This window comes from Odontesthes bonariensis, chromosome 15, assembly GCF_027942865.1.
Source record: "Odontesthes bonariensis isolate fOdoBon6 chromosome 15, fOdoBon6.hap1, whole genome shotgun sequence".
Classification (NCBI taxonomy): domain Eukaryota; kingdom Metazoa; phylum Chordata; class Actinopteri; order Atheriniformes; family Atherinopsidae; genus Odontesthes; species Odontesthes bonariensis.
The window spans coordinates 2,857,799-2,880,662 of record NC_134520.1 but is presented as its reverse complement, the minus strand read 5'-3'; the positions used below and the strand labels follow the sequence as shown (position 1 = coordinate 2,880,662).

The 22,864-nt window shown below is 43.4% G+C and overlaps 4 protein-coding genes across 4 annotated transcripts; 2 read left to right on the top strand and 2 right to left on the bottom strand.

Annotated features, from left to right (window-relative positions):
* The first annotated feature begins 91 nt into the window (after nt 1-91).
* On the top strand, nt 92-5,236 carry rpp21 (ribonuclease P subunit p21). The gene is made up of 5 exons (XM_075486186.1): nt 92-239; nt 350-450; nt 4,554-4,636; nt 4,761-4,895; nt 5,040-5,236. The coding sequence occupies exons 1-5, from the start codon at nt 183-185 to the stop codon at nt 5,135-5,137; spliced, it is 474 nt and encodes a 157-aa protein (XP_075342301.1). The 5' UTR covers nt 92-182; the 3' UTR covers nt 5,138-5,236.
* Nucleotides 5,237-5,517: 281 nt separating this feature from the next.
* aqp12 (aquaporin 12) lies at nt 5,518-6,598 on the bottom strand. The gene is made up of 3 exons (XM_075486185.1): nt 6,004-6,598; nt 5,727-5,843; nt 5,518-5,645 (listed from the first exon to the last, which is right to left on the bottom strand). Exons 1-3 carry the CDS (start codon nt 6,596-6,598, stop codon nt 5,518-5,520), a joined length of 840 nt encoding a protein of 279 aa, XP_075342300.1.
* A 1,426-nt stretch (nt 6,599-8,024) lies between these two features.
* LOC142400055 (nucleotide sugar transporter SLC35D2-like) lies at nt 8,025-16,164 on the top strand. The gene is made up of 12 exons (XM_075484640.1): nt 8,025-8,493; nt 8,771-8,804; nt 8,985-9,071; nt 9,157-9,224; nt 9,320-9,391; nt 9,528-9,596; nt 9,853-9,955; nt 10,636-10,728; nt 11,338-11,405; nt 11,563-11,641; nt 11,734-11,816; nt 14,856-16,164. Exons 1-12 carry the CDS (start codon nt 8,384-8,386, stop codon nt 14,959-14,961), a joined length of 972 nt encoding a protein of 323 aa, XP_075340755.1. The 5' UTR covers nt 8,025-8,383; the 3' UTR covers nt 14,962-16,164.
* A 1,776-nt stretch (nt 16,165-17,940) lies between these two features.
* LOC142400054 (transmembrane protein 205) lies at nt 17,941-22,711 on the bottom strand. The gene is made up of 4 exons (XM_075484639.1): nt 22,559-22,711; nt 21,709-21,956; nt 20,454-20,617; nt 17,941-20,366 (listed from the first exon to the last, which is right to left on the bottom strand). Exons 2-4 carry the CDS (start codon nt 21,806-21,808, stop codon nt 20,064-20,066), a joined length of 567 nt encoding a protein of 188 aa, XP_075340754.1. The 5' UTR covers nt 21,809-21,956; nt 22,559-22,711; the 3' UTR covers nt 17,941-20,063.
* Nucleotides 22,712-22,864: the final 153 nt, after the last annotated feature.

Here is a 22,864-nt window from a genome sequence, read left to right as displayed (position 1 = left end):
TCATCGATATTTGATGGTAATATTTGTCTTATCTTGTTGGAGCCAATAATGCTCTTTTATTCTGAAGGGTCGTCCCGGAAGTCCATTGATATTTCCGAGGCAGAGCGCTGGGCGCCGCTGCTTAAAAGCTTTCACTGCAGTTTGGACCTGAGTAACTCTGTGACCTGATACCTCTGCTTAAAATGGCGCTCCACTTGAAAGACAAAGAAGCCTACCAAAGACTCAACTATCTTTACCAGGTAGGAAAAAGTTTAAGTATAAACGTGGACTGGACTCACGCGGCTAACATGCTAGCTGCCGTGCTAAGCGGATATGTGATGGTGTTTTTTTTTTTTTTGTCCTTCTACAGGCTGCTCATTGTGTTTTATCTCAAAACCCACAAAATGTGGAGCTGGCTCGTTTCTACGGTTTCACACAGAAGACAATTGCAAGGCGTTTGGTTCTCAGACAGTAAGTAGAGTTGGTCAAATGAAAATTTTTATTTTATTTTGTTGGTGTGCGTTATGTGCTTTGTTTTGAAGGCAGAACGGTAAGTTAATTTGTTGCGCAACTTCCTTTAAAGCTGCAGTCTGCAGGATTTGTTGTTGTCATACGTAAAGTCCTAATTTTTGGCATTTTCAGAGTTTACATGATCTATCAGAACGCTTGAAGTTGAAAACGGTGACCTCCGTAGTCGCAAAATGCAAGAAATGCTTATTTTTGAACCGAAAAATAAAAAGTTATTCAACTTCCTGTCCCGCCCCATCAAAACACATGAGAACTCGTGCACGTCTACGTGCACGCCAGATGCGCGTACACGACTCCTCATTCATCAACTCACCTGTCATTTGCGATCATGGAAGACACAGTAAGTAGACTAGCCCGTAATAGTCCAGGCAAAGTAACTAATTTTTGAGCCAAAAATGGAACTAATTGTAAAAGATTTTTTTCAGCATAAATCATTTCTATGGGGTGTCCAGAACAACATACTAAAATGTTAAATTTTCATCAATCCGAGATGTGTGCCAGTAGGGCCAAGCAACAATACATCCCAATGGGGTTATTTTTTTCCTTTACTCCTATCAAAATGAAACTTTACACAAAGAAAGTACCCATGAACAGTAACATTTTTTGTATTACAAGATTCTTTGAAAATAAATTGTAATATGCAAATGAGCTATACACTAATCGAATATGCCCGTATCATGTATGCACATGATACAACTTGGGAGTGGGACCCCACTGAGAACTCAGCTTTCCCGCTCTTTTGACAAATGGCAACATTTGAGGGCAGGGTGGGGGAGGGGATAGAATTCTGGACAGAGTACAAGAAGACATTTCATTTGACTTTATTTCACACACACTCTTCTCATTTGAAGAGAACAGAAAAGCGAACTTCAGAAAAGCGAACAAAACAGAAAAAAAAACATAGCAGTGTACAACAGAATAGTGTCAGTCAGTCAAGTCAGCATCTAATTTGAACAGAAAATCAAACTACAGACAATTGAACAGAAAAGCAAGTATTTCAGACCAGATTTGCTACGGGCAGAAGTCATTCTTACAAACTAAACAATTCACTCACACAGAAGACAGATGAAAAACCAGATAGACACACTTTCTAGACATTCCAGCTCTTTAAAATAAATGTACAGGGAGAAATGGAGAAGTGTAAAATATGTAATGAGTCATTCAGTGATGAAAACACATGGGTTGTTCTACGAGCAAAAGGCAGCAATGGTGTGAACAGTGCCAGTGCTCAACGTGGAAGTAGCTTAGTGACAATTCCTAGAGACAGAGTACACATCGAATGCCGCCGCAGCTATTGTAAAGCAGAAAATATTGTACGTGATAATGTAATACCATCTTTACAACAACCACAAATCAAACACAATCTCTGCTCAGAACAGACCTTCAATTTTCAACAGCATTGCTTGTTCTGTGGACAACCAACTGAAATAAATCATAAGAAAAAGCAGAGAGAGAAAATTGATATCTACCCAGTAAGAACAGGAGACTTCCAGGAAAGGATTGTGCAGGTTTGCCACTTAAAGCTGCAGTCTGCAGGATTTGTTGTTGTCATACGTAAAGTCCTAATTTTTGGCATTTTAAGAGTTTACATGATCTATCAGAACGCTTGAAGTTGAAAACGGTGACCTCCGTAGTCGCAAAATGCAAGAAATGCTTATTTTTTAACCGAAAAATAAAAAGTTATTCAACTTCCTGTCCCGCCCCATCAAAACACATGAGAACTCGTGCACGTAGACGTGCACGCCAGATGCGCGTACACGACTCCTCATTCATCAACTCACCTGTCATTTGCGATCATGGAAGACACAGTAAGTAGACTAGCCCGTAATGAAGTTCAATAGTCCAGATAAATAAGCGTGGGGACGAGCCTACCTTGTATCGCGCGTGCACAATCTGTGATTGACAGGCAGCAGAGCCCAGCTCGTAACCTGATTGGTTACCTTTTACCGGTCCGGTCTGCAATTTTGTAAACAAACCTGCTGGCTTTGGAGGGACCTAGCGGGACATATAGGGGACCTAGAGAACTCTTTTTTTTTTTTTTTTTGTATTGGGGTATTTAATGTACTACTTTCAGAATCCCCGGACAGTTCCAGGCATTATGCTTGAAAAAGAGTTGCAGACTGCAGCTTTAAGGAACGATGAATGGTCTGATACAGTTTTGGGGAGAATATCATCTGTCCATGAACTTCATGTAGCCGATGCAAAAAAAAAAACCCCTCCCCTGTTGTTGCTACCTTGTTGTGGTGGGGAGGCTTGTGTGCCTCCGTGACACTGAAGACTATACCGGCGGGGGTTATACCCCTGGCAGGTACTACCAAGCCAGGCAGTTTTCAGGTTAGAGGCCAGTCTAAGAGCAGCATTGCCATCACCCATTGGCAGTAGGATGATTGGATGAAGATTGGGCCGATGTATTTGTCATACATGAATGGTGTTTCTGCCTGTGCAAATTAGTATAAGGGTGGAGCTCATGTGCATATTCAAATTCATTTTCAAAGAAACTTCTAATACAAAATGTTTTATTTTTCATGTACACTTTCATTGTGTGAACTTTTATTGTGGTAGGAGTAAAAGAAAAAATTAGGCCTATTTGGATGTATTTTGGGCATATTTGATTAGTGTATAGCTCATTTGCATATTACAATTTATTTTCAAAGAAACTTGTAATACAAAAAAATTTACTATTCATGGGTACTTTCATTGTGTAAAGTTTCATTTTGATAGGAGTAAGGGGAAAAAATAGCCCCATTGAGGTGTATTGTTGCCTGGCCGTATTGGCATACATCTCAGATTCATGAGAATATAACATATTTCCCCAACTAGGATTTCTTAGGACTTTTAGTATGTTGTTCTGGACACCTCATAGAAATGATATAAGCTGAAAAAACTTCTTTTACAATTAGTCCGTCGTAAAATGCTACTTTGCCTGGACTATAATGAAGTTCAATAGTCTAGATAAATAAGCGTGGGGACGAGCCTACCTTGTATCGCGCGTGCACAATCGGTGATTGACAGGCAGCAGAGCCCAGCTTGTAACCTGATTGGTTAACTTTTACCGGTCCGGTCTGCAATTTTGTAAACAAACCTGCTGGCTTTGGAGGGACCTAGCAGGACATATAGGGGACCTAGAGAACTCATTTTTTTTTAATGTACTACTTTCAGAATCCCTGGACAGTTCCAGGCATTATGCTTGAAAAAGAGTTGCAGACTGCAGCTTTAAAGAACAGTACGGTTTTTTTTTTGTTTGTTTTTTTTTTTTTTTACACTTTGCACTGTCAAGCAGTATAGGTTTTGTAGATTGTTACAAGTTACAATTTCGTAACTTGGACGATTTATTAAGTGTCTTTAAACACTAGTTGTGAATATATATATATATATATATATATATAGGCTATCAACAATTGCCTAAAAAGACCAAAGTCAACAATCATATTTGTGATATTTTAAGAAAAAAAAAAGCAATTGTGTTTTTCTTGTACCGCGAAACCATAAAGCTGAACTGTTTACTAAATATATTTAAAATGCAACAGATAAAATCATCAGCATGAACAGAAAAAAAAAGTTCAATCATTTTTGCATTTAAATCCATTGTGACCTTTTCAAATGATGTATTTAGCATTCACTCTTCATGCATAGATATCTGAGAGGGTGTGGATTACAGTCAGTGGATGTCTTATTTTAAGATGTGCACAGACGGCTTCATAACCACACTTAAAGAAAAATAAATCCATATTTATAAGTACTTTTCAGATGGATGCAGCTCTCTTAAAATGAGGTCTGACCACTGAGCAATCGACTCCTTGTTTACAGCTGCTCAGTGCGGTTACAAGGAATGTGTGCAACATTTTATATAAAACCACCAGGAGTCCATTTTCTATTGACTACAACTTACTTGGAGTGAATGCGACTCACAAGTTGAAGACCAAGAGATGGTCTATTTCCGAGGTTTTATGGAGGGAGTGGGATGATGGTGACAGACTAACATGTGAATCATTGATTTTTTTTTTTTTTTATTTTATTTTATTTTATTTTTTTTTTTTTCTCCCCAGAGACCCATCAGTGAAGAGAACATTATGCAAGAAGTGCTCCTCGTTGCTCATTCCGGGTGTAACAGCTACAACAAGACAACGAAGTGAGTCAGTTTGTCATTTCCACAGTTACTCTGCATTGTGTACCGAATGCAGCCCACTTCTGAGTTTGTGTTTCAGAGTTTGATGGTAACGTCTTTCTTTTTTCTTTTTTTTTTATTTGTTAAGGAAAGAAAGGCAAGACCCGCTTTACTGTGGTGAGGTGTCTCAGCTGTGGCCAGAGCAAGGCCCTGCTTAATAATCCAGATCACAGTTTATGGGTGGACCGACCCGAGGCACAGCTGCAGAAGCAGAAGCAGCCAGGTGAGGTGGCAAAACTTCAATAAAGGAGGACGGTTCTCAAAAACAAACCCGCAAAATTTGTCGACTTGGTTTTTAAAGCAGAGTTTCAAAAATCAACACGAATGCCACTAAGCTGTTACAGAGTGCTTTCTTTCTCGCCCACAGATCCAGGCACGTCGGCTAAAAGTCAGCCAAAAAATCCAAAGCCTGATGGGTCACAGTCCTCTAAAACCAGTGCAGCTCAGACTTCTACCAGCACGTAGCAGCAGTTCCTTTCTCGCCTTGTTCAGATTTTTTTTTATTTAAGAACTATATGTAACTTAATTGGGTTACATGTATCATAAAGTGATTTGAAAATTGTGTGTGCTTGTTTTGTGATGTTGAACATCCGTTGCCAAAGAAAAACAAGGCGGTATTACAAAATGAGGGACACAATTTGAGCTGTTAAGTCCTTTTTTTTTTTCTTTTTTTTTTTTTTTTATATATTCATATATTTGCTTTTTTTTTTTTTTTTTTTTTTCTTTTCTTCCCATCCCAAATATTTTACCTTCTCCCGTTAGGCTTGTTCAGTTGAAGTAAACCCTTTTTAACCACAGTTATAAAAAAGTTTTTCCCCCCTTTGGGAGTAGCAGCACGTAACGTTTCACATTTTCTTCTTTTCTACTTTGTCTCCTTTTGGCACTCTCAAGCGTGTCTTCCGGCAATACAAGAGGTTTTTGGCAAAAATCCTTGGAATATGGCCCATGTACAGGAGTAGAGCCAAAGCCATGCCTAGAAAACAGACATTCAGTGTTCACACTTTCAAAGGACTGACTGCACAAATGCACTTAGTTGTAATTTGATTTGATTTACCTGTGAGAGAGCTCAGCCAGTAGACCACTGCATACTCTCTGAAGGTAAATCCAGGACAGTGGAAGGTGAGTCCGTACGCCAAAGATGGGTTTATGTACGCTGAGGTGTAGGGTCTGGCTGGAAAACGAGAGTGGATGTTAAATGCTAAAACGCCTTTTTTTTTCTTTCATTCTGAAAAATAAGGGAACCCTTCTACCAATTCTTAAGAAGCAGAAGTAGGAAAGTAATTAAACCCTCTTCATTGCAGTGATGATAAATGTGTTCAGCCAAGACTTACCGGTATGGGACAGGAATGTGAGGAGGACAGCGACCAGGGGCACCCGGATCAGAGCGGATCTGCGTCGCAGGCTTAAGTGGATGAGATGAAAGATGAAAGCACAGGCGCTCTCTGTAAAGAAGCCCTGAAGCACAGGGACCAGCAGGGACGCACTGCACTCGCTGCTCATCAGGACTTTGATTATGTGCATGTCCGTCAGCTCCAGGCCCCAAAAGAACCCAGCTGCAAGGAGGGCGAGGTGTGCCCCGAGGAACTGAGCCGCAACGGCGAGCAGAGTGGGCAGGGTGGAGGCCTCCAGCTGCAGGAAGTTCTGCACAGCCAGGCTGGGGTTCCCTGACGCTCCACCACAGATCACACCATGAGTCAGCAGCACCACAAACAGTATGGTCACGGTCACATCAGGACCCAGGCCCCCGGCCCACTCGCCCACCTCCACTATGGTTTGAATCTCTAGCCAACACGCCACCAGCATGAACGAGGAGGCAAACTCTGAAACGAAGCCGAGCCGTGGCCATTTCTTAAAGAGTTTTCGAACGAAGGCTGCAAAAATCACGGCAGCGAGGAAGTATCCGAGGGAAGCGTTCAGTCCAGACATGGTTTAGGTCGGATGTTTCTTTCCCAGAAACAGAAATTGGTGAAGGGGTTGACTCTACACCTGTGCTCTCTGCTTGACAACGTGGCACATGCACAGACACATTTCTTATCAGAGACACGTCAGGTTTTAATCCCAGTACCACCTGCCAAAATACACACGGGTCTTTTACAAGGTCGCGTCAGGGAGCTGGTCTTCTTTCACTGGACATTTGTTGTTTTTATCAGAGCTGTGGTTAAAACTGTAAAACTAATGTAAACTAAAAGTTTTGCTCCAAACAGACACATTTACAGAAAAAAAATACGAAGAAACAGGCCTTGAACTGTTGGGCAGCTCTCAAGGTATCAAGGAATTGAAGAAAATCCTTTTTTTTTTTTTTAATTATTATTCAGGGGTTGCACTGGACAAAAACAAAAGGGATCATCTTAGTAATTTGAGGAACATGACAACCGTAACCATATTTTATAATTTTTGAAAAACCTCAGTGAAAGCCAGAAGAATGTGGTGCTCAGAGAAAAGTGACTGCATCACAAAAGACAGAAGAAAACAGTTTGAAGCAGCTGGAAATGAGCCCATCGATCATGGTGCTACATTTAAATGTTAGCAGCTGACCAAAATTATTTGAATTTGTTTTAATGAATTCCATTCAGTGGCTGTTGAGATATTACAGTTTGGATCAAAGCGGTTGAGTACGGTAAAGAGACGATGCAGTCATGTTACATGAATCTTTTCCAGCCAAGGATTTTGTCAGTTGCACACGTTATTTATCTGAAATGTTTTGAAGTTTTAGAGATCGGTTTAAGATCTGCACCCTGCTGGAATGCCCAACCCCACTTCTAACGGCAGGTATTCGCAGGATAGTGGTCATATGGCACAAGAGGAGGGGGGGTATTTAAAGAATCTCACTTTGACCTTGAGTATCAGATTGAAATGAACATTTGGCCTATTACCCCACGTCTACATAAAAATGTAACCTCCACCTACATATGAGGCATTTCTCAAATAACTTTTTTAGCCTTTGAGATCCTTCAAAAAGCAATCTGTATTCTGGTTCTCATGTTAAATGTCCATCACTCTGTCTGTTCCAAAGATCCAACGTGTCAACATAAATTTAAAAAAAGAGCCAAACACTGGAAACAGACTGTTGCATCGCTTCTTCCAATCTCCCACGGTCCCACGTATTTATTTGGTGTCGATGGGCTTGTAAAGTTGTTGCAAACTAGCACAACTGCAACTTTAATCAGGTGTGTACAGCTTGTGGCATGCAGCTTAGTTAAGACAACAGCAGTTCTCTGGCACCAGGTCTCCAACAAATCCAATTGAATGCAACCAACGGGTTAATGTACCTCTTGAATCGTGATTGGATTAAACGGATCACGTGTCAAGTCAGAAACCAGGAAGTGCTGCTCTGTCAGTCCAGCGCATTCATGGATGAGAGTTTGGGGGAGGTTGTAAAGCCGCCGACACACTAACATCTCCAGCAAGTTCCTGCTTAAGTTTCTCACAGTCCAACACATATTTAGCTCCCAAGCAGGAAGCTGATTAGTAGCTTCAGCTTTGCACGTGAGCTTCATTCACACACCTCAGAGGGACTTTGATTTCAGCAATATACAAGTAACAAAATCACGCGAGTGCTCGGTGATGTTCAGACTTGCAGAGGAAGTTGTGAAACGCCGATGTCCCGGGGCTGTGTGCGCGCGCACGTGCGTGCATGTGTCAGTGGGTGAGCCCCTGGAGTGATGGCAGGGGAAGAGGCGACACTCGGAGAGGAATGAGAGCTTTTCGGGGATGGCGGATAAACCTTCGGCATTGTTTGTGAAGCTGTTTGCCGCCGTCTTTTACGGTCTGAGCTCGTTTCTGATCGTCGTGGTGAACAAAAGTGTCCTCACCAACTACAGGTAACGGTTTCGGCAGCGCCTACACGGTAGCTGCTATGTTTGCTAACGCAGCCGCTGGAAGTTGAGCTGGCCGGATAGCGGAGCCACCGCCGCGGTAGCTTGACTTTTGGCTAGCGGGGTGTTGTACAGCCGGAGGCGGGGGAGGCTTCGTTTTAGCCAGCGTTTTATAAAGCCATTTGTTACCTTTTCGGTGTTAAGTGCGTGTGGGATAACTAAGAGTAGTGCTTTGCTTTTTAAACTGTTAACATCCACTGAAGACTCAACTCTGCTGTTTCAGGTTCCCCTCATCAATATGTGTCGGAATAGGACAAGTAGGTCGAACGTTTTACCGCCTCACAAACAAACAAACAAACACATACGGCTCTTTAAACAGGCAGACAGAGTCTCATTGATTTACCCTTGTTTGTGTGTGTGTGTGTGTGTGTGTGTGTGTGTGTGTGTGTGTGTGTGTGTGTGTGTGTGTGTGTGTGTGTGTGTGTGTGTGTGTACAGATGTTGGCCACAGTTATTGTGCTGTGGGTGGGCAAGGCTGCGAGGGTGATCACCTTCCCAGATTGTGATGAGAGCATACCTCACAAGGTGAGACACTGTTACACACCCAACCATCACTGTCAGGCTTGTTCTTTCTTTGGCACGAGCTTTATGTATCCTGCTTGTTTTCCAGACATTTCCTCTACCTCTCCTTTTCGTGGGAAATCAAATCACTGGTCTGTTTGGTACCAAAAGGCTGAAGTAAGTTCTCACTCACCAGAGAACACCAGGTTTAAAAGAGCAAAAAATAAATATAAAAATCATGACCTGCACCATCTCATGTCATCTCCCACCAGTTTGCCGATGTTTACAGTCCTGAGGAGATTCTCCATCTTATTCACGATGCTGGCTGAGGTTTTTCTGCTGAAGTAAGATCGCACATGACAGATGACCCACTTCTCCCAGTCACTCACGAGCAAGCTTTTGTGTCTGTACAGTAACGGTGGCTTTTGTGCACACCTGAACTCAGATGGATTGAGTTTCACTCTGTTTGACCCTTGACAGGAAGAGTTTCTCCAGGCCAGTCCAGCTGACGGTCTTCACAATGATTCTTGGGGCGTTCATTGCCGCAAGGTAGGTCCTGCTATTTGCAGGTGTCCCGGCTTTTAGCAGGACCAGATTTACCCTCACTACAAAGGGTGGCTTTGTCGTGATATATGATCTGCGCTCGGCCCAAAAGATCTTCAGGCTCATTACACGCACGCTTGTACATCTGTAGCGAAAGGAGCCCTGCTCAAACACAGCACCCCCAAAGCTAAATTCGTAGTTACAGAGTGCTTATTCGACTTTTGTGACATTTTCTACCGTTTTCCACTGTCTCTGTATGTAGTGCCGACTTGTCCTTTGACCTGCAAGGCTACATCTTCATTCTCCTGAACGACGTTCTGACTGCAGCCAACGGAGCCTATGTGAAACAGAAATTAGATGCAAAGGTATGTAGCAGCAGCAGCTGATGAATAGTGGCCATTGTTGGGATAGGAGCTGTGCTTGGCATTGAGTTAATGTTGACTGTAGACAACCCAAACTGTCCTTCAGCGTCTCAGTGTTCACAGATGTGTTGGGTTGGCTATTTTTACCCCCAGACTAAGTTGATATGTCTGTGTTAAAATGTAGATAAGTTACCATGAATAACTCCAGAGTATCCTAAAACACTCCTGTGCTTCTTCTTTTTTTTTACACATCTTATTTTACACTTGTAACCCTCAGATTAATAACCGTGGAAACATCTTGCAGCAGGTTTTACTCGACGTTTATGTCACATGTGCAGACCGCTCGGCTCTCCAGTTACAGCAGGGGCAGAGCAAGGCCCGGATTTAGTCCACAGGGCGCTGCCTCCACGTATCGAGCTAAACTGAGGTGTATGTGTTTCTTTGTGAGCGAAGGAGTAAAAGACGGAGCCATGTAAAAACGGAGTCAGACAGATGCACACTAGAGGTCTCACAGCGCAGTGGCCTGGCCACGCATGACATGTGTCTGCGCGCTAGTTAGTGAGGAATGCGCAGAAAAACCCATGAATAACTCCCTGTTTTGGCTCTGCTTGTTTATTTATTAATTTATTTTATCCTGTTGCTCAGCCTACATCTGTTTTCTCTGCTGTTTTTTCCTTCTTCAGGAGTTGGGGAAATACGGCTTATTGTACTATAACGCTTTATTTATGATCATCCCCACTCTGCTGCTGGCTCATGTAACAGGAGATATGCAGAAGGTGAGCAGTTCCACTTCTCTATTATCTTCTAATTTCTTTCAAACCTTTTTTTTTTTTTTTTCTATTTTTGAACGTTCTCTGTTGAATCAGCCTACTGCCTCGCTACCAATCAGTTATTGACGGGTTTAATCCCCAAATTGCACATGGGTGTGTGCTGTAAATATGAGCCGTCCTCTTTTTCTTTTCTTTTTTTCTTGGTCAGTCTTGGCAGAAACCTTTTGGTTTGCCCAGCTGGGACCCAGTGGCCCGAAAAGCACAAAGGTGCTATTATGCACCTAGCAGAGTTATTACAGCAGCGTCTACAACTTCCCCTGACTCAGTGGCCACACCAGAGACGCACACACTGCCACTTTTAAAAACCCAATGGAAACTCTTGTGTTGGATTTGCAAGTTTGTGTCACTGGCGTCCCTAAAAGTCCTCGGTGCTGCTCTGTTAGCTCACCACATTTAATTTTCCTCCACTGAATGCCTGATGGTGTAACACTCATATGCAGTGACTTAATTGCTTTGTTTTCTCTTTCTGCTGAATGAACCCCCCCCCCCAAGCTTACTTTTAATGTGCATGTGTGTTTTCACGAGCCGTTTCTTATGCCCCGTTTCTGATCTCAGGCAGCAGAGTTTGACGGCTGGTCAGATGCGCTTTTCCTCTCCCAGTTCATCCTCTCCTGTGTCATGGGGTAAGCTACGACCCACATTTGTTTGATGCAAAATGTCTGTGGCTCGTATCAGTGGTGAAATCTAGACCGCGAGCCTCTCAATGACGCTTCGCCTACAAAGTTGCCTTAACACTGTGAAATCTGATTTCATGCTGGAACATGTTTCCCCCTCGGTCAGGTTTGTCCTGATGTATTCCACCGTGCTGTGCACGCAGTACAACTCGGCGCTGACAACTACCATCGTTGGCTGCATCAAGGTGAGCTGCGCAGCCGAGTGACGTTGGAGCGGAATGCACAATAAGACTAAAAAAGACTTTGAAAAAAACCTTTTATCTCCTCCATTTTGCAGAATGTTCTGGTGACATACATTGGGATGGTGTTCAGTGGAGATTACATTTTCTCTTGGACTAACTTCATAGGTCTGAACATCAGGTATGAAATCACAAGGTTGTTTGCTGTTGTACATTCAAATGTTTAGTTGTCTCCAGTTTACGTGCACGCAGGGTCAGTATGATGCTCGGGGGGGCTGTTAATCCAACCATCCTTAGACGTTAACTTTTTTGTGCACAGTCTTGTCAACACTTCCTTTAGGACCACATTGTGCAAGTTTACTGACAAAGACGGGCCTCGAATCGTTCCTCTGGTGCCATCATGAGGCTGACAGCTGTAGTTTCAGCTGCTGGCTGATGTGCTGTGAAAAAATGAATTGCACCCTCTGAGTAAATTGTAATAATGTCATCTGTTGCCATTATTGGTTTGAAGTCTCTCTCTTATTATTCTTTTTTCCCCTCCCCAATAATAAGGTCCATTGCCAAATACAGTGGGGTGCGAAAGTTTGGGCAGCCTTGTTAATTTTCCTGATTTACCTTTATAAAGCATTGATTGTTTGGATAAAAAAAAAATCCGTTAAATATATCATATAGAGGACAAACACAGTGATATTTGAGAAGTGAAATGAAGTTTATATGATTTACAGAAAGTGTGCAATAATTGGTTAAACAAAAGTAGGCAGGTGCATAAATTTGGGCACCAAAAAAAACAGCCTCTAAACGCTTCCTATAGCTTCTAATGAGAGTCTGGATTGTGGCTGAAGGTATTTTAGACCATTCTTCTTTACAAAACATCTCTAGTTCATTCAGGTTTGATGGTTTCCGAGCATGGACAGCTCTCTGTAAGTGACACCACAGATTTTCAATAATATTCAGGTCTGGGGACTGAGTTGGCCATTCCAGAACGTTGTACTTGTTCCTCTGCATGAATGCTTTAGTAGATTTTGAGCCGTGTTTAGGGTCGTTGTCTTGTTGGAAGATCCAGCCCCGGCACAGCTTCAGCTTTGTCACTGATTCCTGGACATTGGTCTCCAGAATCTGCTGATATTGATTGGAATCCATGCGTCCCTCAACTTTAACAAGATTCCCAGTCCCTGTACTGGCCACACAGCCCCACAGCATGATGGAACCATCATCAAATTTTCCTGTAGGTAGCAGGTGTTTTTCTTGGAGTGCTGTGTTCTTTTTCCTCCATGCATAACGGCCCTTGTTATGCCCAAATAACTCTATTTTAGTTTCATCAGTCCACAGCACTTTATTCCAAAATCAAGCTGGCTTGTCCAAATGTGCTTTAGCATACCTCAAGTGGCTCTGTTTGTGATGTGGGCGGAGAAAAGGCTTCCTCTGCATCACTCTCCCATACAGCATCTCCTTGTGTAAAGTGCGCCGAATAGTTGAACGATGCACAGTGACTCCATCAGCAGCAAGATCATGTTGTAGGTCTTTGGTGCTGCTCTGTGGGTTGACTCTGACTGTTCTCAACATCCTTCGCTTCTGTTTATTTGAGATTTTTCTTGGTCTGCCACTTCGAGCCTTGACTTGAACTGTGCCTGTGGTCTTCCATTTTCTCACAATGTTTCTCACAGTGGAGACTGAAAGCTGAAATCTCTGAGATAGCTTTCTGTATCCTTCCCCTAACCATGACGGTGAACAATCTTTGTTTTCAGGTCATTTGAAAGTTGTTTTGAGACTCCCATGCTGCGACTCTTCAGAGAAGATATCAAAGAGGAGAAAAACTTACAATTGCCCCCCTTAAATACCCTTTCTTATAATTGGAGTCACCTGTGTAAGGAGGTCAAGGGTCACTGAACTTACCAAACCAAATTTGAGTTCCAATAATTAGTTCTAAAGGTTTTGAAATCAATAAAATGACAACAGTGCCCAAATTTATGCACCTGCCTACTTTTGTTTAACCAATTATTGCACACTTTCTGTAAATCATATAAACTTCATTTCACTTCTCAAATATCACAGTGTTTGTCCCCTATATGATATATTTAATGGAATTTTTTTATCCAAACAATCAATGCTTTATAAAGGTAAATCAGGAAAATTAACAAGGCTGCCCAAACTTTCGGACCCCACTGTATTTGGCTTCTTCCTTGTTGCTGAAAGAAAACTACCCAAATGGCAGATTTCTAAGTGAGTTAAGTTAAATGAGCCGTGGCAAAAAGGAGCCGGAGGCTGTTGTGCAAGTGGCCCCCCTCTGGAGCCCTGTTGTCATTTCCCCTGAAAACAGAAGTCATTGTAAGAGAGGCCACATATAACGGTTTACTGCCACTGTCACAACAGGCCTCTCCAGCTTCACAAACATGAACTCCTGCAGTTCAGCATGTTACAAAAGAGAGAAAGAGGAAGTTAGAGGGGAGGGGGAGAGTCTATAGCCGCTTACGCACTGTAGGAACCTTTGGCAGTTCCTATAACCTTTTCAGGAACGGGGCCGTTTTTTCCCGCATTCACACATACAGGAACTCAGGACCACGACCCTCAGTTCCTATAACCATTTCAGCTCCTTCTCCTCAGCTGGGTCTGTTCTGGGTTCTATAGCAACACATCTGACGGAGGTGTTTGGTGGTCGGTAGCTCCGCCCCTTGTCATGTTGTCAGGCTGAAATGTTTCCTCATACGACACGGACACAACCTTGGCGTGTTTAATAAGTTAAACCTCCACGTGGTCTCCTTTGTCTGCGGCGCTCTGCTCTCCTTCCTTCATGAAACCAAGAAGTACGGCCTGCGCTCCATCCTTCGTCTCCTGACTCTCTCTGTGAGCTCTTCCAGCCTCCATGTTAGACGCCCGATGTGATCGTCCATGATTAATATCACCATCATGCAGACCATGAACACGGTGGCCTCCCCGCTCTCCATGTTAGCTTCTTGGTGGTGTTTTTGCTTCTCTCCTTACTTTTACCAGGTTTTGTTTTGTTTTGTTGTTGAATGTGGCGCTAAAGTAACACGTCACTGTCACAGACGGCTGCGTCCCATCAGTCTCTATCAGGTCCCGACTCATGTGCTAATGCAAACTGAAACAGTTCCCCTGGGGAAGGGCAGCTATCAGAACGAAATTTGAGGAGGACCGTTCTTAGAACGGCTCTGTCCGAAAGCGGCTTTTGTTTGCTTTATCGCCGTCTCTGTTGTTGTTGCAGCATCGCGGGCAGCCTGGTGTACTCCTACATCACTCTCACAGAGGAGCAGTCCAGCAAGGCAAGCGACAACACCAAGCTGGACATCAAGGGCAAGGTGGTGGTGTGACAGAGACACTGGATTTGAACGCTTCTATATCGACGAACAGAGGAAGAAAAATAACGACTTTTTACTACTTTATTTATGGAGCGTTTTAGCAGCAGGGTCGGCAGGAATTGCGTTCCAAATACTTCCATCGGGTGTTTTTTGTGGAAATGGAGCCACGATGTCACTGCCACGATGTCACTGCGCCTCTCCTGCTGCTACCACGGTTACGAGACTTTCCACGGGGATTGTAGGCGGATTTCTAGATGCTGTTTTCTTTGTACGTATTTTTCATTTTGATGCTGTATTTGGGAGTTCTGAGAACAAGGGAACATGGAACCGGTACTATTTATATGAAACGATTTCTTGGTATTTACACAAACCGATCATTTCGCGGTTCAGTCTCAAGAAGACAGGAGTGGCCAGCTGCTGCGAGCATAACTGTGTACTGACACCATTACATAGATGTAAAGTAAATGTTATTTTTAAAGGTACAATCCTCGCTTCTATGGCCTTTTCTGTTGTGCCGTTTACAGGGAATGTAACTTTAGATGCCTTCTGAGCACAGTGAGATGCACTGACACTTATTGTCGTTCATTCTTTTAGCCTCTGACTTTTTCGTGCAAATACTGTTGTAAGCTTGTTACAAACGGACAACAGCGGTCGAACTTCATCCTTCGAACAACCAAAGTGAATGGCCAGGCGGGTTCATTTCCCGTGAAGGATTGTGGCTTTAAAGACTGTTGCCGCCTCCTTTTTTTTTTTTTTTTTGAGAAATGGGTTTACATTTTATTCCCCTGGTATTATAGATGGTCACAAACTCTTCAAGGTTGCAACTGGCTCCGTCTATGTGGAGTTAACAAAAAATTCTGAATTGTCATTCGTACAAGGGAATCTTTGGACTGGCACTTTTTAATGGGTAGCGCCTGCAAAGAAGTGGAAAAGAATCCTCACCTTACCGGTACATTAATTGGTAAGGATTAGAATAAAGGATTAAGTATTAGGAGTGGTACTTGGTTATTTAAACAACTAATAATCGAGTAGGAGAGCTGACTTTTTTTTCTACATTTTTATCTGCATCATTTTATATTTATTACTTATTTTAGACGTACTGTTTGTTGGGGTTTTTTGGTAGGTGGAGTGATGTATGTTGTTGATGCTGATAATATCTCAAACAGTCATTTGTAGCTAAAAACGATGTATTTTTACATTAAAGAATAACTTGTTTGTGTTCTTCTTTTTCTTGGATCATTCAGCTCTATCTGTACTGCAGGTGAAAGTACCGCCTCTTTGACCCTTGGCTTTTACAAATCCTCTTTAAAGCTCTAGTGTAATATCTTTTATTTACAGTACATTTGAGGGATTTTCCCTGTTTCCCAGCCTATTCATTATTTGTGCTCCTTTATTTTTGTTACAATATTTAACATGATATGATAATAGTGCCGAACCGGACCGGGGGACACAGAGAGAGGGAGAGCGAAGAAGAGAAAAAAAGAACAGAAACATGAAGAGACAAACATAAAAAACAACGAAAAATCAGACAACCAGCTGCTCCACCTGTAAAAACAAAACTGAAGACAATTCACGGCTTTTGTGGGGAATCCAACCTTAGAAGCACCAGGAGCACCTGTAAGCAGACAAGCAGAGAACAAACACACAAACAAAAAAAACACAAGCAGCAGCAATCTCATATGATACACAGGTGACCTTAAACCACAGGACAGCACAACAACTGCTTAGTGAGCATGGTACTGGGCTAATGAATGTGAGTGTGAGTGTGTGTGTGTGCATGAACATGCAATACACGTAGATGGTCCCACATAATAACCATGCTTAAATATCAGTGTATAGTGGCACAATCCCCCCCAGCAATCAGAAGCAGGCCGAGAGGGCCCCCAGACCCAGGCCACCAACAGCCCCCAAGGAGCACAGAACCCGGGAAGCCCATCATAGGGACGACCACGCATCCCCCCAGAAGACAGCAGAGGAAGCCCCCAGACAGAGCCCCCACAAGCATCGGGCAGAGCCCCCCCGGCGACCAGAGGCGGCAGCCTACCAACCCTGCCAGGCCCCCGCGAGCCCGAGCGCCACCAAAACCCCCCGGCAGGGGCCCCGCCCAACACCCGAGAGGGCCAGGCGCCCCAGACAGCCAACCGCAGTGGGCCAGCGCCTGCCCCAGTGCCCCTGGGCAAGCGCCCCGGGAGTCAAGACGTGCCCACAGGTGGGTGAGGCCGCCCGCAGCGGGGAGAAGCAATGCCCCCCCCCCCCCCCATCAGGAACAGCACAAGCAGGCCAGAGGACAGCAGGACCCAGACCAAGTCACCCCATAGATCATATAAGGAAGAAAAAATAAAATAAATAATAATAATAAAAGAAATAAATACATACATAAAGACAAAAAAAAAAACACATCCACAAACACTCGCACAGCACATGCATCCATCCCCCAACTCCGCTGGAGTGTAGCGTAGCGGGCACATCCGGGGGCCAGCAACCCCCCAACCACCACAGACCCCGAACCAGCAGGACAACTCCTCCTCCTGGCCCCCCCGCCCCAGGCAGCAACCAGGCAACAGGGGTGCGGGAAGACCCCTCCCCTCTGGCTCTGATATTTTCTAATAGTGAGCATTTAAAATTGAGGGGCAAGCAACCTTGTGGAACTGGGAGCGTGGCCCTCCGGGCAGCCAGAAGGGAGAGGGGTATGGGGATCTAGAAGACCGGGGGAGAAAGGCTCACCCGGAGAGGGCAGCCAAGGAATGGCTGCAATAGGCACCCCTGTTTCCTGGGATCCGCCACAGAGCAGGAGGGCTCGATGTTCACCAGGTCCGGGGCCTGCAGCGTATTCGGGGAGCCACTTTTTTTTTTTTTTTTTTTTTCTTTTAAAAATCAGCCAAGGACAAGGAGTGAAATATAATAGAAAAACTTACTTTAATACAAAACATATTTGATACAAGCCCACAGGATGATAACATGTCCTGCTACTTCTTCACTGATCTTAGTAAGTCCATTTGGTAACAAACAATAAAAAAAAAAAAAAAACAACCATTAAATCTAAACTTTATTATTTTAAACTTATCTTTAGGAAACTGACATAAATATCCAGAAAATAATGTAAAAGGTTTACTTTTCATATCTACAGGCAGCACCAACGAAAACAGGTGAAGAACTTTGAACAACCACAGAATAATATTGCATTGTTTTCTGCCGGTAACAGGCACGTAAAAAGCACCTTCACTAGTCCAGTCTGAACCCCACACCGATCAAACACAGTTTCAACAAATGGAGACGATCAAGGCTGCAGAGCATTTGGCATAATTCTAAGTTCTGGGGAAAGACTGAGGGATGATTGACCACAGATCCACTCTGCTCCATAATCGGAGACTCTGCGAAAACGACACTGTTGAGAGTACAGCTTAAAGATCATTTGGCTTCGGTTAATGCCTGCATGTTTTCCCCCACAGCACGATTCCAATCTTTCAACACAAGTACACTGATATAATTTCATGCAATGATAACAGCAATATGAAGTATTGAATAAAACAAATCAAAACCAAACGAAGGGATTCAAGACAAAGACCCTCTAGCATCTTTAAAATCCTTCTTGTTTATACAAGACATGATTTCCCTTAGAAGCACTGCAAGGTGAAAACATATTCAGGGCTGGGTTTAGTGGTTATACTTAATTTGGGTCTTCAAAGAGACCATCCCCTGATGCCCGTGAAAGTTGACGGAAGTTTTTTTTCCCCTACTCTTAAATGGTTGTCCCTTCTGCTTACATTTCAGCCAATCCAAAAAAATAAATAAATGCTGCCGTACCACCTTCAGTATGTGTCATCGAGACTTGACTCATCAGATTTGATCAATCTGATTTTGATTCCTACTGCAAATAACAGCAGTCGGGTTTCTATCAACATTGTTTGATCTGCATTTCAAACGTTGCACATTAAGAAAACTAAATGGATGCAAATGACAAAAAACAAAACAAAACAAAAAAAAAAAAACTTCTTTAAGTTGGCAAAAGGCGTTATACTCTCGCTTAAACTGTTTTTTTAGCCCGTTTTGGAAAAAGTCGATGCACTTCAGGGCGGGTGGAAATACCGAGTGTGACCCAGTTCTGACGTGGCGAAAATGGTACAACTGGACACGAATGAATAAAGTCATCATACACAGCTGAGAAGAATTCCTGAAGACCGCTCTGGGATGTTCCTCTTCGATACTACCAAGCCAACTAGTTATGCATGAGCCATCTTCCTGCTTTTAAGTAGAAACTATTTAGCCGTTTATAACAGCCATAAACAACATGGCCTACAGCGCCACCTGCTGACAAGCAGGTGATGGAAACAAGCCTGACACACATCTGCTATGAAACATCTTTTTAAGAGTTTGTTTCAAGTTTGCTTTGCAATGAAAGGAAACCCAGCTAATGTCTTCTTCAGTGGAACACTGAACCACAGAGTGTACCAACCAGCTGGACAACTTTGACAACAAGTCCAACCTGCCGTGTTACGACTTTCATTAACTGATGACCACTGGAACCATTTCCAAAACCATAATAAATTCTACTCCTGATGTCGTGCAAATCTATTTTGGATGACCTAAAAGCGGTGTCGACGGCATACCCGTACCCGTCCTTTTCATATCGGTCGCAGCCAAGAGAGCTAAAGATAGTACAACCTTTCGCACTGAAATGTAAGGCGCACACAGGTGCTGCTCTTAAGGTAACAAAGTAACCCAGACAAACCTGCGGCACAGCAACGTGACCAGTATTAACACTCCACCCAAACAGGGAGGGCAGCAGTGAACAGCATGGGATGGGAAAAAGTTCCATTTCTGTAGCCTACATAAACTGTAGGCAAAGGTAATAATCGAAGGAAATTTCAAGGCAGCCACCTCCGTCATCTAGGTGAAAGGTCACCGATTCATCTCTGCTGCTGAATGAGGCTGTATCCTATCATTACTCCCAAAGACGTTTCACTTCATACTTAATACACAAATATATATAAGAAAAAAGACAGTGTGAATTCAATGTTACCTCTTCCATACCAAAACAAAAAGGCGTTCTGGATCTGCAGTGGAGTAATGTGGGTTTGGCTTGAATTCAAGAGTCTGGCTGCTGTGTGTCACTTTTACAGCCCGACGAGGTTCTCGGCCATGTAACAGAGACTGTAGAAGTTGCAGCCTATGCAGCAGAGGTTACACAGAGAGGACATCAGTCTGTACAGCCACAGGCGGCTGCTGAGGCGTCTGTATTTGACATCCGTCTCGCACAGCTTGGCGTAAGCTTCGCGGTTAGACGACTGGCCGATATCCTGACCCAGTCCGCACGCCTGCTCGATAAGATGCATGTCTGCCATAATCTCCGATGTCATTTGGCCAAACCACTGAGCGTTGACAGCCGCAACTGTGACCGACACAAAGAAGATGAAGATCTAGTGGCAAAAACAAAGAGAGGGGGATTTAAGAAATGTTAGAAAATGGAATTTGTGCGATTTTATGTCTGGGAACAAACCAAGTACCTGAAAGGCCTCTCTGTCGTCGAGCATGTCCCTGGGGTGATACACAGCGTAGATAGTGAGGTTAAAGAAGGCACAGGCCGAACCCAGGTGCAGGTAAAACGGAACAAGGCGACTCTGAATAAACCCATACGTGTGTCTGTTCAGGTGGTTGTCCATCACAAAGCCTGTGCAGAAAACAGAACAGAACACAATCGTACCTCAGGACTTCTGTTTCATGAAAACATGGATTCATAACGGACTAGCAGTGACTAAACAGACAGGAACAATCAACTTGAGCCCTTCCACTGCTTTCCATTAACCCAGCCTCATGTCTGAATGAGCACCACGACACTTTCCCAGAACAATTTGCATGGGATGCTTGCCAAGTCCAGATTAGTAACCTGATTTTTAGAGGAATCCTGCATTGTTAAATAAGGAAGTAATGGTACAATCCAACTTCCCATCTCCACGGTTTTCCTTTCCCTTATTAATACATACTACATATTTGCTGAATGTTTTTAACATGCCAGAGTGTTGTTTCAGATGACACAGCAGCTTGTCCTTTCACACACACGTTGTGGAGCACAGAGAAGACGGCACAAATGGTATCACATGGTTAAGAGTCACAAGATAACGTTTCTTACAAGCTGGCAATGGCGCACGTTACTGTAATTGCAAGAAATCCCCGTGAGTAAGAAGCCGAGTAAAACATATTCTGATGTGATCCCATCCATCGGCGGAATGTTTACACAGACACGGAGTGCTTATTGGGCTTTGAACTGTTATGGAAGCACAAGAAGTTGAAGGAAAACTGACTAAAATAACGGACAAAAAAAATTTGTAAAAATAACTCGTGTTATGTATTAAGCAGCTGCCCAAACAGTTAATTTTTACCCAGGTTTATGTAAACGTCTGACTTTAACTGCTGCATAGCATTGAGACAGGTATGTGACTAAACAAATAGAACAAGAGTCAAAGTGTCAAAAACAAACATCTTATTGGATATCTGAACTGCTTTGTCTTACCTCAGGTATGTGGATGGTGAAACTCTACAAGCAAGCAATGTACACACCCTAATTCCCACAATGTCAACCTGTCGGAACTTTGTGACCAAGCTACAACAGCAAGGCAAAGCACAGATGTTGCCGCAATGACTGCCCTTACATTTTTTTTCAGACGATACAAAGGCGCGCCAACATGACCTGAAAAAAAAAACATTGCAGCACATTCACATTTCCAAAAGCTCATTAAAAAAACAAAACTGTGTGGTACCTACTTGAAATGAAAGTGACCCAAATCTGCATTCCCCAGTAGGTAGAGAGCAGCAGCAGCTGCAGCAGCTTCACGGTGAACGTGGGCTCCTGGTCAGTGGACATGGTTTTTCCTCTGCAGTCTGGACTCCACTGTAGCTGACAAAACAGCACCGTCCGTCTGGACAGGCGGGTAGGTAGGTAACCCTTTTTGCCTCACTCTCCTAGTTGAGTCTTTTTGTTGGGAAGGCACTGTTGCTGCACTGTAAAGTCTCTGTAAACATAAAATTACAAGCTACCATCTTATTCACCAAAATGACTGCTACACAGTTTACACGTGTAAAGACAGAAGCAACAGGTTACTGCGTTATTATCCCTCAGTGTTGACACCAGGACAGGACTCTGTGTACCCTAAAGGGTTTGGTAAACTTCCGCATTGTTGTCAAGGTAACTGCGCTGATGACCTGACCTTAACCGATATACAGACCTATATCAGACCAACAGGAAAATACGACGACACACGGAAATATATAAACTGTGTGGTCTCGAACTGCGGCGGTGAATAAGTTGACTACAGCAAAAAAACGATAGCTAAGAAAGAGGAAAAGACGAGTGTTAGTGCAACGACTCTTCAAAGTCACCTTTGCAAAAATGAGCCATTTTGTGAACAGGCTAACGTTAGTGACCGAACACGAAGTAATGAAACTACACTGACTAGCTGCTAAGAGCTCCTTCAAAATTGACCGTGTGACTAGACGCAAGTCAGCGTTAAGACACATTAAACAGTAACTCACGTCCTCGTGCACCCACATTGGGAAGACAAAAAAAAACGGATTAATACTTTAACTTCAGCGTTCAGTTCTTAGCGCAGCCTACCTGTATTTGCCAAACGTGTCCGAGCAGCTTTTTTGCGGTGACTTCAGCTTCCAACTGTAAACTTTTAACCGGCTGATAGTAAGCAGCTACCTCGAGAGCTCGCTCTGCAAGTCGCAACGAGAAAGAGGGCGGAACCGCGAGTCTCAGGATGTGCCCTGGAAATTCACCCCGGAGCTTCTAACAGCAGAAACTAGTTCCCCCAACAGGTACAGGTGAAGCATACGCCTCATGTGCGAATGGAAACTCGTGTTGGCTTGATGAAAAATGCCTCTCCTCGAGATAAATTGACACATTCATAGGCTAATA

Coding starts and splice junctions, on each gene's coding strand:
- rpp21 (XM_075486186.1), top strand. CDS start 183: ATGGCGCTCCACTTGAAAGACAAAGAAGCCTACCAAAGACTCAACTAT. Junction 4,637..4,760: donor AGCTACAACAAGACAACGAA/GTGAGTCAGTTT, acceptor TTATTTGTTAAG/GAAAGAAAGGCAAGACCCGC. Junction 4,896..5,039: donor GCAGAAGCAGAAGCAGCCAG/GTGAGGTGGCAA, acceptor TCTCGCCCACAG/ATCCAGGCACGTCGGCTAAA.
- aqp12 (XM_075486185.1), bottom strand. CDS start 6,598: ATGTCTGGACTGAACGCTTCCCTCGGATACTTCCTCGCTGCCGTGATT. Junction 5,844..6,003: donor CACATTCCTGTCCCATACCG/GTAAGTCTTGGC, acceptor CTCGTTTTCCAG/CCAGACCCTACACCTCAGCG. Junction 5,646..5,726: donor CTGGCTGAGCTCTCTCACAG/GTAAATCAAATC, acceptor TCTGTTTTCTAG/GCATGGCTTTGGCTCTACTC.
- LOC142400055 (XM_075484640.1), top strand. CDS start 8,384: ATGGCGGATAAACCTTCGGCATTGTTTGTGAAGCTGTTTGCCGCCGTC. Junction 9,597..9,852: donor GGGGCGTTCATTGCCGCAAG/GTAGGTCCTGCT, acceptor CTCTGTATGTAG/TGCCGACTTGTCCTTTGACC. Junction 9,956..10,635: donor AACAGAAATTAGATGCAAAG/GTATGTAGCAGC, acceptor TTCCTTCTTCAG/GAGTTGGGGAAATACGGCTT.
- LOC142400054 (XM_075484639.1), bottom strand. CDS start 21,808: ATGTCCACTGACCAGGAGCCCACGTTCACCGTGAAGCTGCTGCAGCTG. Junction 20,618..21,708: donor TTGGGTCACTTTCATTTCAA/GTAGGTACCACA, acceptor TTTTCTGCACAG/GCTTTGTGATGGACAACCAC. Junction 20,367..20,453: donor ACGACAGAGAGGCCTTTCAG/GTACTTGGTTTG, acceptor TTTTGCCACTAG/ATCTTCATCTTCTTTGTGTC.